Consider the following 19,024-nt stretch of genomic DNA (forward strand, 5'->3'; position numbering starts at 1 on the left):
ACAAATACATTAAAATCTGACAAGTTTTTTGTTTTTGTGGTGTGTGTGTGTGTGTGTGTGTGTGTGAAGTTGACTCTAAAATTTACACAAAATTGTAAAAGGCCAGGAATGACCATAATACTCCCTACAGAAAAAAAATTAGGAGGACTTGGTCTACTAAACATCAAGATTTTTTAATGCAGGGATAGCAATTAGAACAATGTCGTACTGGCACAAGACACCAGTGGAACTGAATATAGAGTCCAGGACAATAATACATATATGGATACTTACTTTTTAGAATTAAAACTTCTTCTGGAAAGTAATATAAAAGAATATTTTTATGACTTTAGCATAGGAGGATGTCTGAAATTGGTTACACAATGTTTTATTCCCAAAGTAAAAGATTGATATATTGAATTGATGGAAATGCAAAAGGCCAAGAAAAACTTAGGCACCCTTTTAAAAAGAAAAGAGTTAGCAGGCTTGTACTACAGCTATCAAGACCTATCATACAGCTATAATAACATAAATAAGATTAGTAAGTATAAGTAAATCTTAAAAGCAATGTTTTTAAACGATTTCCAAATAAAACTCTAGCTAAAAATAGTTTGTAGTACATACCACAGGAAAAATCTTACATTGAATTCAATATCAGGAAAAAAAGTGAAATCCTTCGGGTAGATGAACTGGTACACTTTTATCAGAGAATTAAAGTTATGGTCCATTTTGCTGTCCCTTCCAGTAAATTTAAATATGTTCAGTGGTCAAGTGTAATAAGCAACTAATCACACCCTCAAAACATCTCTTGGTTTTCTTTAACGTGCTTTCTATTAGGTATAAGTAAGTACTTCAAATTATTTACAAGTGTTAAATGAATAAGCGACAAAGCTGTATCTTTAAAACCATTCTCCCTCCATATTGCCAAAGAGACAAGAGAAACAGCTATTTCTAAGGTTACGTAGCCAAAACCAGGACTTGGCTAGTTCAAAATTATTTTGATGACACCTGAAAATCAAAGTTGTTTACCTGATCAAGCTCTTCCCCAGCTTTCCTAAGATTCTGTAGTTGGTAAACTTCTAGGTTTCTTCCATTATCTTGACAGCACAAATCAATTACAACACAGCCCTGGTCCTCAAAAGCATTGATTTGATGAAAAGTAACAAACGGCTTACTGCAGTACATCCCTGGAAGAAGCTGCAGGGAAAATACAATGAAAAAGTGACGTTTCTTTTCTTTTCTTTTTTCCTGCTGCAGGTTTATTTGTACAAACAGCACAGGAGGGCACGAATGCCACGCAGACAGCAGCCCAGGGGCCCCACCAGTCCTTCCGTCCTCACATCGGCAGACAGAGGCCTCTACTGTGAAGCCTTCATGGGGGCCTGGGCACCTTTGGGAGTGGGGGCCTGGGCACCTTTGGGAGTGGGGGCCTGGGCACCTTTGGGAGCGGGAGCCTGAGCCCCTTTGGGAGCAGAAGCCTGAGCTGCGGCTGCACCCGCAGCCTGGGGCTTGGTTTCCGCCTTGGCCTTGGCCTTGGCCTTTGGCCGGCAGAGCCTGAGCCCTTTGGCAATGCGGGCATGAGTACGTTTCCCAAGCTTGGGGTGAGCAATGTAGGCAAGTCGACTGAGTTTGCAGCTGCAGCCCTTTGGGATATTGGGCCTGGGCTCCTTGGGCTTGACCAGAGCCTTGATGGCCTCAGCGCGTGCGCTCATGGCCTTGGCCTGCATCTTCTTCAGGCCCTTCTTGTTGTGCTTCTTGGCAAAGCGCATGTTCCTTAGGAACTTGGGGTCTACCCCCTTAAGAGATTCTTATCTTAGTGACCGGCATTTCTTGATGCCGTTTCTGTGCCATTTTCGGGACTGGTGCGTGGTGTGGTTCTTGGACTTGGCCATCTCTGCACCAAAGCCCACGGCTCCCTTCTTTTCTTTTCTTTTTTCTTTAGGGAACAGGTACACTGAGCTCAAATTAAGATTTCCCCCTGTTATGTGACAGGGCATGTAGGTGCAAAAGGTAAAATTATAAATGTAGAAGTAAATATGTTTTGATTTAACCATTGCTTGCTTAAGCCATCTCACCTCATATTAATCAACGAACGGACTGTTTAATACAGACCAATTGACTATTACAACTAACTCCAGTGTTTTGAAGGATAGATAATTCCTGAACTCTACATGGTTAAATAGAAAACACTGCTGCCCTGGCTAGTGTGGCTCAGTTGTCTGGTCATCACCCCGTGCACCAAAAGGTTGCCAGTTTGATTCGCAGTCAGGACACATGCCTAAATTGCAGGCTCAATTCCCAGGTAGGAAGCAGGCAGGAGGCAGCCAAATGATGTTCTGCTCTCACGTAGATGTTTCTCAAAAAATCAATAAAAACATCTTTTTTTAAAAAACACTGCTAAGTGAAGGAATGTGTGGGGATGTGGGTGGCCAGGGAGAGGTCAATGGGGGAAAAAGGAGACATATGTAATACTATATGTAATACTTTAAAGAATTAAAGAAATAAAGAATTTTTTAAAAAGACATGGAAACAAAAAAAGCACTGCTATTAAGTGACATGATAAATTTAAGTGATTAATTCTTTGAAAAATGCATTCATTATTAACATGGAATTTTTGTAATAAAATGACAGTACAGTCAATTTAGAATACTATCTCTTTAGAGAGGGGAAAAATAAACAGATATAATAGTGCTATTAATAGAAAGATATTTAACCAATGTGCTTTGGACTTCAGTAGGATTATCATATTTGCATATTAAGAAGTTGTAGAAGCAACTAATTAAAGTATCATTTCAAAAGTTACAGAAGACCTTTGCATGAACAACATCCTCTTTTGCAAATATTATGATATGGAAAAGTCCATGCTAAGAGGGTTTCTAGATGCCATTTTAATTAAATCAGATAATTTAAAGGATAAAGCCATTTCCTACAATGTTCTAATATGCTAAATCCACTGTGTTAATTAATAAGTAGCTAGTCCTACCTATGAAAGAAGGTACTGTCCTTGATTAAGAGTCATGCAAGTAATGCCCAGTGAGAGTAAAAATCAACCAAATGGAAATGTGTCTTTGTTTCCAATCATTTTCATGATAAATACACTCAAAATACTCCACCTGTCCAGTGTGCTTATTCACCACATGAAACCGTGTGTTAGACTGGGGCTCCCAGCTTATTCCATCTGTGAAGGCCTTTCCCCGAATTTTAGAAGTGACAATTTTCCACAGATTCATTTTTAGAGGTTGTTCAATGAAGATTATGTAGTTCTTCGTCATTCCTGAAAGGTTCCAGCAAACATTAAAGGGTTATTTGGTAAACTAGAATTGTCTGAAATGTGACAGTTAAGGGGACATGTCTGAATGCTGGTCCACATGACTGCTGACCCAGACAAAGGCCGGCCAAAAGTAATTCTTCACTGTTTCCCAGCTTTGTTATACTGATTTCCTGTTCCTACTTTAAAAAGGGAACTGCTTAGAATAGTTTGGTTGAGTGCACTATATTCACTTTTTATCTTTTTTTTCTTTCTTTTAAAATTGTTGTAGTTTAGGAACAAGTAAAGAAACATAATATGAAAGTGTGATTTATGATCTAAACCTTTATTCCATAATCCTTTTGCTATTTATACCAGGGGTAAGGACTCAGGAGCAGAAAATCTATAAAGGTTTATAATACAGAAGATAAATATTCTGAGAAAAAGCTAAAGCAATCTATATAAAATATGAATTTCCCAAAAATATATAATCAAGATCTTTATTTGTGGTCTTTAAAGTTACCTAAAATTTTGAATCCTGTCAATTAATTTTTTATGGTCAAATGGTTTTTTAAATTAAGACTTCAACTTTTTAGAACAATTTTAGGTTCACAATAAAACTGAGGGGAAAGTACAGAGATTTCCCATATACCTCTTGTCACCCCCCACCCCCCACAGGCATAAGCTCTGCATTATCAACATCCTCCACCAGAGTAGTACATCTACACTAATAAAAGAGAAAGATGCAAATTGTCCGTACCTTCGTGACACCCACCAGCCAATCAGGAGTGAGTTTGCAAATTAACCCAACAATTATGGTGGGTTAATTTGCATAGGCAGGCGCCGAGCGTATGTAAATTAACCCAGCGATGATGCAGGTGTTCCACACCGCCTCAGCTGCTCTGGGCCTCTGGGCAGCGTGGGAAGCCAGAAAGGCAGCTCTGGGCCAGAGCGAAGGCAGAAAGGCAGCTCCGGCCAGAGCGAAGGCAGTGCCGGCAGCCAGGGGAAGGAAGGCCCATTCTTGCACAAATCTTCATGCATCAGGCACCTAGTTTCTTATAATTGACTAGGGACCCAATGCACAAAATTCGTGTAAGAGTAGGCCTTCCTTTCCCCGGCTGCCAGCACTGGCTTCCCTCTGGCACCCAGGACTCAGGCTTCCCTCCGGGACCCGGGCTTCCCTCGCAGCCCCAGCTTTGTCCGGAAGGTTGTTGGAAGGATGTCCTATCAAATTAGCATATTACGCTATTATTATTAGAGATGAACCTACATTGATTCATCATAATCACTCAAAGTCCATCGTTTACATTATGGTTCACTCTTGATGTTGTCAATTAATTTTTTAGTGATTGTTGTACTAAAATAACTATCCTTTCAGTTAGTCAGTTGGCTAAGGAAAGAAGTATATTACTAACCAGAATAAACTTAAGTGGCATTAAAATGCAACCTTGATCCAAAATGTTACCATACTCTGATAAACAGTATTAGCATAGTATTTACCTCTGCTACTGTGACACTAAAGCAAGCCCCATTGCAATTTGCTTCATCTCTGGACTCACCGAAACTATGGTAATAAGAAGGTTTAAAACTCTCTGTAGAAGCAATCGAACATATCACCTGGGCTCCATGGATTGTATCCCCAAGATCCACCTTTTCTGGAGGAACCCGAATAATATTATAGCAAGAACCTAGAAAATGGAAAATTCTGTCTTAACAATTTTACATACATCCTAAGAATAAAAGATAACCCTTGCACTTATGCACTAGGCCCGCCCCGTGGTTGGCAAACTGTGGCTCGGGAGCCACATGCGGCTCTTTGGCCCCTTAAGTGTGGCTCTTCCATAAAATACCATGGCCTGGGCAAGTCTATATTGAAGAAGTGGCGTTAGAAGAAGTTTAAAAAATTTGGCTCTCAAAAGAAATTTCAATCGTTGTACTCTTGATATTTGGCTCTGTTGACTGATGAGTTTGCCGACCACTGGACTAGGCAAAAGCAGTTAAAAGATTTATGCAATGTGCATGATACCCATATTTCATGAAGGGTTATTTCAAACAGACTTAGATATCAAAAATATATGAACTTTATGAGAGTCATTAGCTAAGATTTTCAAACACCACACCCAAAGTAATCCACCAAGTTTATTTTATTGTAATATTCTCAAATGGTTATCCTCTCACACCCTGAAAATGAACTCAATTTCTACTTCATAGGGAAAAAATAAGCTTAGCAGCCAGGAATACCCTCAAATTCTATTTGTCACTCTCCCCACTACCCAAACCCAGCAACTACAATCTCTATTTGCATCCATGTCCAGATCCTTCCCTCCAGTTCTCTGGATCCTTGGGGCTGCTTTAGGCCCCATCTCATCCCGTCTCATCAACATTCATTCATGCAATCATTCATCTCACTATTACTACTTCTTCAAGAATCAACTCAGGTATCCATCCACTCAAGAAGCCTTCCCTGAGTCTTCCCCACCCCAGGTCATTTGGTGCCCCTCCTCTATGCTCTCATTATCTCTTATATAGTCATAGCACTTATCGCATGGTATTATAATTATCTACTTGCTTATCTGCTTCTACTGGGATAAGCAGATGAACAACTAGAGCTTTTCAAGAGCAGATTTATCTGCTTCACCTTTGCATCCTCAGTACCAAACAAGGACATACATTTAGTAAGTACACTATAAATAGCTATTAATGGATTGACTAACAACATGTTTGTTAAATCATTCAATGAATGAACAAATATTGAGGTCATATTAAATGATCTTCCTGGTAATATTAGAATTGTCAATGTAGGTCATGAAGAACTTGGGTAACCTGTAGTATTTTGCAACCACTAAACTTCTTTTGGAACAAAATAACCATACAGTTCTCTATTAATTTATTCAACAAGTACTTGTTGAATGCCAAATATATTCCAGGCACTCTTCTATGTGTCATAAATACCCTATTCTAGACACTTGTATATACCAGTGTACAAAATAGACAAAAAGACTCTTCTTTTATAAAGCTCAAATTCTAATAAATCATACAATAAGTAAAAATATAATGCTTCAGATGATGATAAGAGCTGTAATGGAAAATAAACCAGAAAATGGGGATCCAGAGTAAATGTACAAGGATGGGTGCTATTATTTACAATTTTAAATACAGTGGTCTGGGACAGCTTCACTAAGAAAATTACATTTGAATAAGGATCTGAAGGAGGTGAGGAAGAGAGTCTTGGTGATATCTTGGAGAAATGCCTTCCTTCCAAGAGGAGAGAAGAACAAATGCAAAGAATCTCAGCCAAGAGTTAGTTTACAGTGTTCAAGTACATAACAACAAGTAGGCCAGTGTGGCCTGTCATAGTGAGCAAGAATAGTCTAGATGAGGTGGAATGAGTTAAAAAAAAAAATAACTGTCTGGATCTGGCCAGGTATCTCAGTTGGTTGGAGAGTTGTCCTAGCACCAAAGGGTGATCGGTAACATCCCCTGTCGGTTCAATGATGAGGGCTGCTGATCAATGTTTCTCTCTCTCTCTCTTTCCCTCTCTCTTGCTCTCTCTCTAAAATTAGTAAAAACATATTCTACAGTGCGGATTAAAAATAAATTTTTTTAAATAAAAAAAAAACTGTCTGACATGCTCAGAATAAACTTAAATGGGGTAAGGGCAGAAGCAAGGAGACTAGCTAAGAAACTATTATAATAATTCAAATGAGAAGAGGTGGTTGCTCAGACCAGAGTTGTGCAAATGGAGGTGATATGAGGTGGTTGGGTTTTGGATATATAAATATTTTTATAGATTTCAGAGAGGAAGGGAGAGGGAGAGAGAAATGGAAACATCAATGATGAGAGAGAGAATCATTGATGGGCTGCCTCCTCCACACCCCACACTGGAGATTGAGCCTGCAACCAGGCATGTGCCCTGACCAGGAATCAAGCCATGACCTCCTGGTTCATAGGCTGATGCTCAACCATTGAGCCATTCAGGCTGGGCAGATTTGGGATATATTTTGAAGGCATTGCTGAAATAATTTTTTGACCTAATGGATGTTGATGTGAGAGACAGAGGTGTGAAGGATGATTCTGAAGTTATCATCCTAAGCAACTGGAAAGGTGGAGTTACCATCAACTGAGTTGGTAATTTGTTTTAATGATTTTTTTAAGAGAGAGAGAGAGGCAGGGAAAGGGAGAGAGAAACATGCATGCAAGAGCTAAGCATGAATCCCCTGGCTGCCTCTTGCATGCCCTCTACCAGGCATCGAGCCTGCAACCTAGCTATGTAGGTATATGCCTTAATGGGGAATGGAACCAGCAACCTTTTGGTGCATAAGACAACACTCAATCAACTGAGCCACACCAGCCAGGGTGGTGGGAAATATTTTAAGCAGAAAAAGTTTAGGGAAAAAGATCAGGAGTTTGGTTTTAGACAAGTTAATTTTGTAATGCCTAGTAGATATCTAGCAAAAACAGTGAGTAAGCAATCTACATATATATATAAAAGCCTAAGCAACCAAATGACTGAACGACCAGAATGACCAGAACAACCGGTCACTATGATGCGCACTGACCACCAGAAGGCAGACGCTCAATGCAGAAGCTACCCCCTGGTGGTCAGCGCACTCCCACAGTGGGAGCACCGCTCAGCTGTCTGACCTGTCCCTGCGGCCCACCAGCCCAGCGGCAGCCACTCACTCCCTCAGTAGTCCTGCAGGTCCAATCTCCAGAGAATAGGCCAGGCACCAACGGACCAGCCCCACCAGCACAATCCTGACAGTGCTGCTGGCCTCCTGGAAGTCGGCTTCGGGCACCGTGGCCGCTTCCCCTCCCTAGACTCCACAAGGAAGAAACAATATAAAAGCGGCCGCCAGGTGGCTCCTGACAACCAGCGTGAATGTCAGCAGGATGGATCCAGATCCCGGGTTGGCAAGGGCATCCCACAGCCCGCCCTGAGGACCAATTGCATCCCAGCCACCCCCACCCCCTTGGGACCCCACCTGTGCACAAATTTGTGCACCAGGCCCCTAGTTAAAAATAAAATACTGGGAGGTCTAGGTTGGGGATATAGATGTGTTTTGAGAGCTCATTGTCTATAAAACATGCTTTTATACAGTGATGAGTTATAAAAGGATTAAGATAAGTCCATAGTTCCAAGAGTACTGAGTAATCACATATAATAATCCTATCTAATAAAAAAGGGAATATGCTAATTGACCATCACGCCCTCACAAAGATGGCAGCACCCATAGCCAATAAGGAGGGAATATGCTAATTGACTGCCACACCCTCAAAGATGGCAGTGCCCACAGCCACAAGATGGCGGCGCCCAGTCCCCTCAGCCCTGCCGGGGTGCCTGCCTCCAGAGTCCCCCAGTCCCCTCAGCCCCCCAGCTGCCCAGGGCCATCTAGAGGCGCAGGCAAGCCTCAGATGGCGGCTGCCCAGCTGCCCAGGGCAGGCCCAAAGCAAAAGCAAGCCCCAGGTGGCAGCTGCCCAGTCACCCAGGGCCGCCCAAGGCTCAGGTAACCAGGGCCGGCTGAGGCTTGCGCTGCCGGCGGTGGCAGCAGCAGAGGTGTGATGGGGGCATTGCCTTCCCCTGATCGCTGGGTCACCTGGACGCCTCCCACCTCTGAGGGCTCCCGGACTGTGAGAGGGGGCAAGCCAAGCTGAGAGACCCCCCTCCAGTGCATGAATTTTCATGCACCTGGTCTCTAATAGCATATAATTTTACAATATTGTTAAGAACTAGTTGGATTGATTAATGTTTTAGAAAATGTTTGTTAATTTTAATGTGTCTTTTTAAATATCTGTAAAAGCTAAAACAGTTAAAAGCCTTTTACTTACTAGAGTTAGAAATCACTAAGGAAGCACTTTAATATAATAAGAATCTCTAAATTTCCCCAAACACATCCTAGGTTGTTGAGCTCCCTGCAATCACATGTACAATTGAGTACCAGTTCATAAACTGCTCACTGAATCAAATAATTAAGGGAAAAAAAGTAAATTCAGTTTCAGTTGAGATTGCAAGATAAAAGAATTTCCTGTCTCGGCATTTGGATAATTAATGATTACTCAACTCACTAAATTTAAACACAACTAATAATGAATTGTTCTGTCTGCAAGTCATGATGGCATGCATGAGCGAGGCATTGAGTCACCCAGGAAACACCCAGCAGAGGAATGACATGTCCAATACAGTTCATCTAACCTGGGGACTCTTCAGGACTTCAAAAACAGCAAATTGAGGCAAAGTAACAAGCACAGCCTCTGATAATTGCCAGAAAGGTTTCTCAAAGATCTAGGGGCTTGAGCCGAAATCACCAGGGACCTTGTTAAAATGCACCAAGAGGTGAGGAGTTGTTAAATTCTTGGCCCCTTTTTGGGCCTACTGAACCACGATCTCGGAAGATGAAGAGCAGTAATCTACATTGCTAAGAAGCATTCCAGATGATTCTTAGACACACTACAGGCTGAGAATGACTGATCTAATGACTGTTTTAGACTATATCATTCAGAATGGTTAAACAGTACTTAAAAGGGATGTTTGCTGCTTCCTAATACAGCTTTGAAGAATACATTCCTACCTGAGGTCAGATAATAAAAAAGAGAGAGAGCTGGGTACCCATCTCTACTTGAGCCAGTAAAAAACAACCCCGCAGTATTCATTTTCACATACCCTCACGTGTAGTAAATATGGAGAGGAACAGATGAACAACTCACAATGCCAGTTGTTTACCAAAGTTACACATTACCCTATACAAAAGTTTTACAGGTTATAGAAGAAAGACTGACTGACAGCTAAGCTAGTCAGAAATATCTAATACACGTTCCTTTCAAACACAGACATGTGTGCTCAGATATAGGAACACGAATTTGCATGTCCTGAGACCCTTCTGTACTCAGAGGTGAATAATTATTAAGGTGGTCTACAGAGTGTGTGTGCTTCAGACTTGGTGCCAAGTCTGGTTTTAGATACTCAGAAGCTTGCCTAAGCAAGTATCTTAAACCTTCTCAAGGCCCACTGTCTATAAAAAGAAGTAATAACAGCATCTTTCTCAGATAAGTGTTAAAGGATTAAATGAGAAAATATCTAGAAAAATGTTTAACGCCAGCACATACTAAGCATTCAGTAAATGTTAGCTATCATTATTAGCTATGAGAACTTTCTGGAGCAGATAGGTAGGCAGTTGGGGAAGTGGATGACCAGGAAAGAGGTATATGTGGTTGTAAAAAAAACTGCACTATAACTTTAACTTACTTTGTAGTATATTAATCCCATTATAAAAATAATTCCTTCCCATGTGATAGACAATGTATCTTGTCTACATCTTTGCTGCAGGATTCTAAATTGCTTATACTTACAATATGGTACTTTATAAAAATTCAAGTTTGAGAAATACATACTGAAAATCCCTACAATGCTTGTGAGCCAAAAAACACAATGGAACATAAAATTGTGGGTGATGCTGAGAATGTCAAATAGAAAATCAGCTGCTACGCATATGTGCAAAAGGACCGCAGAGTACGTACTCAATGATAAATTATGTACTTTAAGTTCAGTAATGCCATTTCGGAGATTTTTCTCTGAACTTTTCAAATGAAGTTTCATATGTTTACATCTTAACCACAATGGAACCCCAGGAAGATATTAACTTCTAATTACCGCATTTTCCGGCGTATAAGACGACTGGGCGTATAAGATTTTCCTGGGGAAAAAGTTGTCTTATACGCCGGAAAATACGGTAGTCCAATATATCTAATCCCATCAATATAGTCCAATATACCGTATTTTCCAGCGTATAAAACGACTTTTTAACCTAGGAAAATCTTATACACCCAGTCGTCTTATATGCCGGAAAATATGGTATTTTTAAAAAGACTTCCATCCCACTTTACCATGTGGCCCATAGGAGTTGCCCATGTTGTATGCAGTTCCGTCTGGGTCATAATGAGGATGTGCAGTTGCTCCATTCACAGCAATGAATTTGCTCCAGTCCACCTGCAAATTGAAGACCATCAGAGACTTTTAAACGTTACATGGGCAGGTCTCTATTTAGATGCATAAATGGTAGAGATGTGTCAAATATCTTTAAAATAAGATATGAAAACTACAGCCTAAGTCCTAATATCTCACCTCTGAGAAATCAAAATCATTTTTCCTTCTAAAGAAAAATAAATGAACCCCCTCCCAAATAAAAACAAAAACCCCACCACTAATGAATAAAAAATGTACAGCCCTAACCCGTTTGGCTCAGTGGATAGAGCATTGGCCTGCGGACAGGTTTGATTCCGGTCAAGGGCATGTACCTTGGTTGTAGGCACATCCCCAGTAGGAGGTGTGCAGGAGGTGTGCAGGAGGCAGCTGATGGATGTTTCTCTCTCATTGATGTTTCTAATTCTCTATCCTTGCCCCTTCCTCTCTGTAAAAAATCAATAAAATATATTTTAAAAAGAGAGAGAGAGTTGGCCTCTTTTGGCCTTCTTTCTGTTTAAAAGTGTACAAAAATTATCCAATAAGGGTAAATTCCCCCCCCCCCCCCAAGATCACAGGAAAGCTCAAGAGTAAGAATTAAAATTAAAATTCTGGCCCTAACCGATTTGGCTCACTCTATCCCTCTCCCTTCCTCTCTATAAAAAATCAATAAAATATATTGAAAAAAAGTTAAAATTCTGGCCTCTCTCTCTCTCTCTCTCTCTCTCACACACACACACACACACACACAGCTCTACCCCTTTTCCCTTCCCCCTTGTCTTCCCCCAGGCGCAGTAACCTTTGCCTTTCTCTCTCCTAAGCTCCACGGGCCCTTCTGCCTCTGTAACTTGTTTCCTGAGCCTACGCAGTCCAGCTGGCTCACTTCTACTACCCTGTGACTTTCTAAATAAGCTTTCTCTTATTTAAAAAATTAAATTAAATTAAAAGTCTGGTCCAAATTTTTATTTAACTTTTAATTAATGTGTTAAGTGAAAGTAGTATGAGTCTAGACAATCTCCAGTCCAATTCTACCTGTAGCTAGGAAGAACATGAGCTGACCACAGTAAATGTTTTTTGTTTTGTTTTGTTTTCAAAAAAATTTTTTGTTGTTTTGGATATATATATATATATATACATACACACACACACACACATATATATATATATATTTAATTTCAGAGAGGAAGGGAGAGAGAGAGAGAGAGAGAGAGAGAGAGAGAGAGAGAGAAAAGCAATGATGAGAGATAATCACTAATTGGCTGCCTCCTGCATGCCCCCTACTGGGGATGGAGCCTGCAACCCAAGCATGAGCCCTTGACTGGAATCGAACCCAGGACCCTTCAGTCGGCAGGCCGACCATTTATCCACTGAGCCAAACCAGCTAGGGCGTAAATGTTATTCTGTTTCTCCCTTACCCTAATCTGCAGATGTTGGGACTAAGAAAGAAGTCTAGAAGTATGGAAAACCAACCCAAGGTCATTCTAATCAGGACAGAGAGTGCACAGTGGGTAATATGGTTATGTTTGGCTAAGGTTCCAATTTCTTATTCAGATATCTACTACGCTGAAAAGTATTTTGAATGAAAAGAAATTTGGGGGTCTATTTTATTCATTTTTTTTAACCTACATTTTACCTTTTCTGTTTTTTCCAGGGTTTCAATGTCCACTTTATTCATAAAGTTGGTCTCAGTGCTAAGGTAGTAATCACCTTTGTACCGCACATAGTTGACACTGGTGTTGTCAGTTGTTGCTGAAACCAAACCCCGGAGTTATTGAAGCACCACAAGAGAAGGGAGAAAGCAGCTTAAACATCCTCTCATACTAAAAAATCTATTTCAAACTCAATTTAAATAATCATCATTATCACCTGCAAATTCTGGGCCAAGTAATAGCTGCTTACCAGGTGGCTCAAACTTGGACATGAAACGTTCAAAAACATTCCTGCATGGATCAGGGAGAGCCAGGGTGCCAAATTCTGAGATCACAATTCGATTCTGAACACTGTTGGCCTTGTACGTATCACTCTGTAGGAATTTGCTTCTATATGTGACGGTGCCCTTCTCCACCCTAAACTGGTGAAGCAACGCCATCCCATCAAACCAGTGATTGTACCTTCAAATAGGAGCAGAAATAGAAAAACGAATGTTAATAAGAAAAACATGGGGTCAAAATGCGAGATTTCAAATATAGAGATAACAAAATGGGATGGGTTCCCAGCACAGCCTGATTAGTCAGAGAACCTGAAATGGAGGAGCCTCTGCTTCTTGCTTACACAGGAACTTTCTACAACCAACCCAGAGGAGCAAACAGCTCTGCATCTATCCCAGAACTGAGCCTCCTTCACCTTATCCGACCCACCTTATCTGCAGCCAATGTAATGTAAATTCTTTCAATGTACATCTTTCTCCCCCCCCCCCCCACCTGATATATAAAAAGCCCTTCAACTCCAGGACAGCGGGCATACTCGTCTTTCCCACTAGCTGTGCTGGTTGTTTAGACTTCATGCCCCACCACCTGGTTGTTCTCACTAGCAATGGCCCAATGAATCCTTTAGTTTAAAAAGGCTTTCAGCCGTGGAGGTTCTTTGTTTTACACCCTATAGCCAAGAGAAGAGCATAAGAGGAGATGGGATGCTTGACATCTCTCAAATTCAAACGGGTTTCTACGCTTTTAGAAATCTTTATCTTCATATCTTACATGCATTACATTGTCCATTTACTTCAAAATTTTTCAAATTTATCAAAATTATGCAAAAGTAAACACTAGAAATTATCTATTTTAAGGATGGAAGATTGAAAAACCCTAAGGAAAAGTTTGTGGTTTTGCTGTTAAGAGAATTTAACATCATATAGCCTTTTCTTTCATATGCTTGACAGTTTGAATTCTTAATGTCTTCAGCATGGATAAGCGAGGCAAACATCATTGTCTTAAATGGCAATGGTCCTGAAAGCAGGGATTCAAAGAGATTCAAAGTGTTTATAGTATCATTACTTACAATAACCTTAAAGTGGAAGCAATCCAAGTATCCATCAATGAATGAATGGATAAGCAAAACTTTTACATTCAATGAAATACTATTCAGCCTTTAAAAGGAAGGAAATTCTCCAAAAAATAAAAATAAAAAACAAAAGTAAAAGAAAGGAAATTCTGTATTATGTTACAACATGGATGAAACTTGAGGACATTATGCTAAATTCAACAAGGCAGTCACAAAATGACAAATAATGTGTGATAAGAGTTATATGAGGTATCTAAAGTAGTCAAATTCATAGAAAAAGAAAGTAGAATGGTAGGTACCAAGGGCTGGGGGCAGGGGAAATGGGCAGCTATTGTGTGTTTTTTTGTTTTGTTTTGTTCTTTAAATATATTTCTTTATTGATTTCAGAGAGGAAGGGAGAGGGAGAGAGAGATAAAAACATCAATGATGAAAGAGAATCACTGATCGGCTGCCTCCTGCACGCCCCCCAATGGGGATCAAGCCCGCAACCCGGGCATGTGCCCGTGACCGGAATCGAACCTGGGATCTTTCAGTCCGCAGGCCGACGCTCTATCCACTGAGCCAAACCACCTAGGGCAGCTATTGTTTAATGGGTATAGAATTTCCATTTTTACAAGATATAAAAGTTCTGAAGATCTGTTTCACAACAATGTGAATAAATTTAACACTAACCTGTACACTTAAAAATACTAAGATGGCAAATTTTGTGTTATGTGCTGTTTACCACAATAAAAAAAAATTAGGATATGAGAAAAAAAGGGAGGGAAGCAAAGCCCTCTTTACCCAATAATTTCACAAACCATATTTATCATAAACTACATTTCCATAAGTTCTTGGATCTATGTCTGGGCTTTCTGGTCTAAATCACTATTTGTCTATTCATGCACCGATATCACAATGTTTTAATTATAGAGGCTTTATAGTATATTTTAATGTCTGGTAGAGGTAATTCCACCACTGAAAATTCTCTTGTTAGTGTTTTCTTGATGTTCTTGTGTATTTATTTTTCCATATGAACTTTAGTATCAATTTGTTTAACTTCCTTAAAAAATTGTTGAAATTTTTATTAAGATTATATCAAATTTTAAAAATTAATTTATGAAGAACTCATCTTTACGTTGTTGAATTATCCTATTCAAGGACAGAAGATGTCTTTCCATTTAATTGTGCCTTTTAGAAGTTTTTTTAATTTGCACATTTCTTATTAAGTTCATTTCTAAGTATTTAATTTTTTGTTGCTATTGTATTTGAGGTTTTTTTTCTTACCAGTATGTCTCCTCACTTGCTATAGTTTGTGTATATGACAGTTATTGATTTCAGTATGTTAATTTTACATCCTGTTACCTTACCTTTCATTGTTTGAGTTAGTCATTGATTCTCAATAGTTTTCCAGGTTTACCATGGTATCAACCACAAAGAAAGATAGTTTTATTTTACTAAGCCTTGTGCCTATAATCAATTTCTTTAGTCTAATTGTATTGGTTACATCTGGCAGAATATCAGTGAAGATAGTGACTATCCATGCCTTATTCCTGCCTTAGAAAAATACTTGTAATATGAATATATATATATATATATATATATATATATATATATATATATCCATACACACAATACTTATATAAAAATATGTATATATAAAAATATGTAAGTATATGTATGTATAAATATAAGTTAAAGTATTCATCAAGTTCTATTTTCTTGAGTATTGTTATGAGAAATGGATGTTGAATTTTGACAAAAATTTTGTCAGAATTTATGGAGATAATCCCATGATTAGTTTTCCTGAAACCTATTAATATGGCATATAATATTAAGGGATTTTTAATAATATGGGATATGATAATAAGATAATAATGAGCCTATCTTGCATTCTTAGAATTAATCCTACCTAGTGGATTATATCTTTAATGTAGTGTTAGATTCTGTTTATTAATAAAATATTTATTAGTACTAGGTAGCACTATATATTTTGTACTTTTTCAAGGATATTTATAAAAATATGAATAAATAATGGTTTTCTTTCTTAATGTATTTTTATTGATTTCAGAGAAGGAAAGAGAGATAGAAATATCAAGGATGAGAGAGAATCATTGATTGCCTGCCTCCTGCATGTCCCACACTGGGTATTGAGCCCACAACCCAGATATGTGCCCTCATGGGAATCGAACTGTGACCTCCTGGCTCATAGGTTGATGCTCAACCACTGAACCAACCAGGCAATGGTTTTCTTTTTCGCACCATCTTTATAGTATATAGACATCAAAATTATCCTTGCTTCATAAAAAGAAATGGGTTGTTTCCCTTCATTTTCAATTCTCTCAAGTAATGTTTGGAGCATTGGGATTATCTAATATTTGAAGGTTTAGGAGAATTTCTCTGTGAAATAACCTGGGCCTGGTGCTTTTTTCGAGAAATTGTTCCTTAATGAGTTGCTCTTTTTCCTCTACACAAATTGATTGGTTTGAATTTTCTATCTCTATCAATTTTGATCATCTGTATTTCCCTGGGAAACTAGCCGTTTCATCAAGATTTTCATATGTATTTGCATAGAGGCCTAAAAAGTCTCTTGTAATTTTTAATCCATTTCAATGGTTTCTTTCTCATTGTCATTTCTTATTTTTGTGCATTTGTGCTTTCTCCCTTTTTCTTTATCATGTGAGCTAGTAGTTTTTCTATTTTGGCAATATTTTTCAAAAACATTAAAAACAAAAGTTTCAATAATTCTTGCTATTCTGGTCTAAATCTCTCTAAAACCACAATATGTAGAACCAAACACAAAATATTTTGGGTATAAAACCAGACACTTAGCTTTCTCACTTAAGATATTACATATTCTTTTCTTTCCTTCTTAGTTTTCTTTGTTACAATCTCATATTTTTTACCCACATTGAGATGTCAACCAAAATCCCTAAGTAATTTTTAAGACCTTCTGCTGTTAAACCACATCTCTTTCATCTTTGTACTTGTAAAATTTGTTTTCCTCATGCATATTTACATTTAATAATGATTTCCTCTAGAAGTGCTCAACTTTTTAGATTCCATCTCCCAAAACCCCTGCAGACTCTGTCCTTTCATGCATTCATTTATTCAAATCAACCAACACAGCCAGGAACTGTGCCAAACCCAGTGCTTACAGGCACATAAATAACTATGACACAGTGATTGCTGCAGCAACGGGGGAAATGTTAAAAATGCTATTCATGCACAGAAGAAACAACAGGATGGAAGGATGTCGGGGTCAGAAGGGATCAAAAGGCTCAAAATATTTGGCTGGTTTGTTAAGGATGTTTGTGAGGCCATGAAGAAGAGAAGGGCATCCTAGGGACAGGAGAGAGAGAGAGAGAGAGAGAGAGAGAGAGAGAGAGAGAGAGAGAGAAAGGAAGGAAAGAGCTGTGCAGGCATATGGTATCTTGGAGGAATAGCCAGTTAATAAATTACTCTGTGGGCAGAGCCATCAGTGGCAGGCAATGAGGGTGGAGAAATAAGTCAGCACCAGACCTACCAGCACTTAGACTTAGGGCTTAAGATCTTCAGCAGGAAAGCCTGGAGCTTTGAAACAGGAGAGAGAAACTGTGAGACCCGCATCTTAGAAAAGTCACTCCGGACACAGAGGAGAACATGGGGTAGAAAGAGGAGCATCCAGATCTGAAGAAACCAATGAGGAGATGAGGCAACAATTTCAGTGAGAGAAGATGGGAGCCTAAATCGAAGCAGCATAGTTAGAAAAGCACAAATTCCAGAAACAAATCAGAGGGGAATGACAGGATGTGGGCAGTGACAAAAAGAGAGGCTCCAAAGAGTCATGCCTGAATGACTGGCTGATGATGATACATTAACTGAGAAAGGGAATACGTGAAGAGCAAGTATTGGGGAAAAGAAATAGTTTGGTTTTGGATAATAGTCTGAGCTCCTGGTAAAACATTTAAAAAGCCAGTTGTCAAAATACATGTCTAGAGCACAAGAGATGGGAGCGAGGTGGGAGGTACATGTTGGAGAATATGTATGTGTGGTAGGTATAGCCATAGGTGTGAGTGAGACATAATAACTACCATCTCCTGAGCACTGACTACACACCAGGAACTGTGCTAAGGACTTCACCACATCTTTTCATTCTCTCTCTCTCTCTCTCTCTCTCTCTCTCTCACACACACACACACACACACACACACACACACACACACACACTCACACACATTAATCCTGTGAGAAACTATCTTTCTCATGTCACACACATGGAAACCAAGGTTCAGAACAACAAAAACCCCAGGGTCACAAGGCTGCTAACTGTCAGAACAAGAATTCAATGCTGACTCCAAATCCTGGGCTTACAAGTGAACTACAAGAAGTTATTTGGCAGGAAAGGGAGTAAGGAGACGGCACGGAAGGGAAAGAAGAGATTAAAAAGTACTAACTGGCAATTTTTGTCAGCTATTGAAAGAGACTTTATACATGCCTGTTTCCTTTACTCTTCATGCCCAGCCATTAAAATTGATATTAATCCCCATTTTCCATATGGGAAACCTTGGTCAAGACCACAGCACTGATAACTGGTGAAATGGGATTTGAACCCACTGCACCATCCTATATAATAAAAGCCTAGGTGGCGTCACACCCTCATGTGACATCATCACAAGATGGCTGCCTAAGTTGGCCACCCTCATGTCATCACAAGATGGCCACCACAAGATGGCTGGCAGGGGAGAGCAGTTGGAAGCAAACAGGCCAGCAGGGGAGGGCAGTTGGGGGTGATTGGGCAGGCAGGGGAGCAGTTAGGCGTCAATTAGGCCGGCAGGGGATGGTTAGGGGGCAATCAGGCTGGCAGGCAGAAGCGGTTAGGGGCA

The 19,024-nt window shown here is 39.6% G+C and overlaps 1 protein-coding gene and 1 pseudogene across 8 annotated transcripts in view; both read right to left on the reverse strand.

Annotated features, from left to right (window-relative positions):
* The window catches only part of BCO2 (beta-carotene oxygenase 2), a 49,673-nt gene that overhangs the window by 12,433 nt on the left and 18,216 nt on the right, over positions 1–19,024 (reverse strand). For 5 of the 7 annotated variants that reach the window (XM_079786972.1, XM_079786975.1, XM_079786971.1 and 2 more), the window contains 6 exons: positions 13,050–13,294; positions 12,817–12,932; positions 11,108–11,210; positions 4,786–4,914; positions 3,093–3,253; positions 1,009–1,176 (listed from right to left, as the gene is read on the reverse strand). In XM_079786972.1, coding sequence (XP_079643098.1) covers positions 1,009–1,176; positions 3,093–3,253; positions 4,786–4,914; positions 11,108–11,210; positions 12,817–12,932; positions 13,050–13,294 — 922 coding nt within the window. Of the gene's footprint in view, positions 1–1,008; positions 1,177–3,092; positions 3,254–4,785; positions 4,915–11,107; positions 11,211–12,816; positions 12,933–13,049; positions 13,295–13,603; positions 13,660–19,024 lie in introns of those variants that run through there. The other 2 variants (XM_079786973.1, XM_079786970.1) reach the window with 2 other exon arrangements.
* Positions 1,299–1,977, reverse strand: LOC307109767 (large ribosomal subunit protein eL29-like; annotated as a pseudogene). The gene has a single exon. The product of its transcript is annotated as a large ribosomal subunit protein eL29-like (transcript).

Source organism: Cnephaeus nilssonii, assembly GCF_951640355.1.
Source record: "Cnephaeus nilssonii genome assembly, chromosome: 13".
Taxonomy (NCBI): domain Eukaryota; kingdom Metazoa; phylum Chordata; class Mammalia; order Chiroptera; family Vespertilionidae; genus Cnephaeus; species Cnephaeus nilssonii.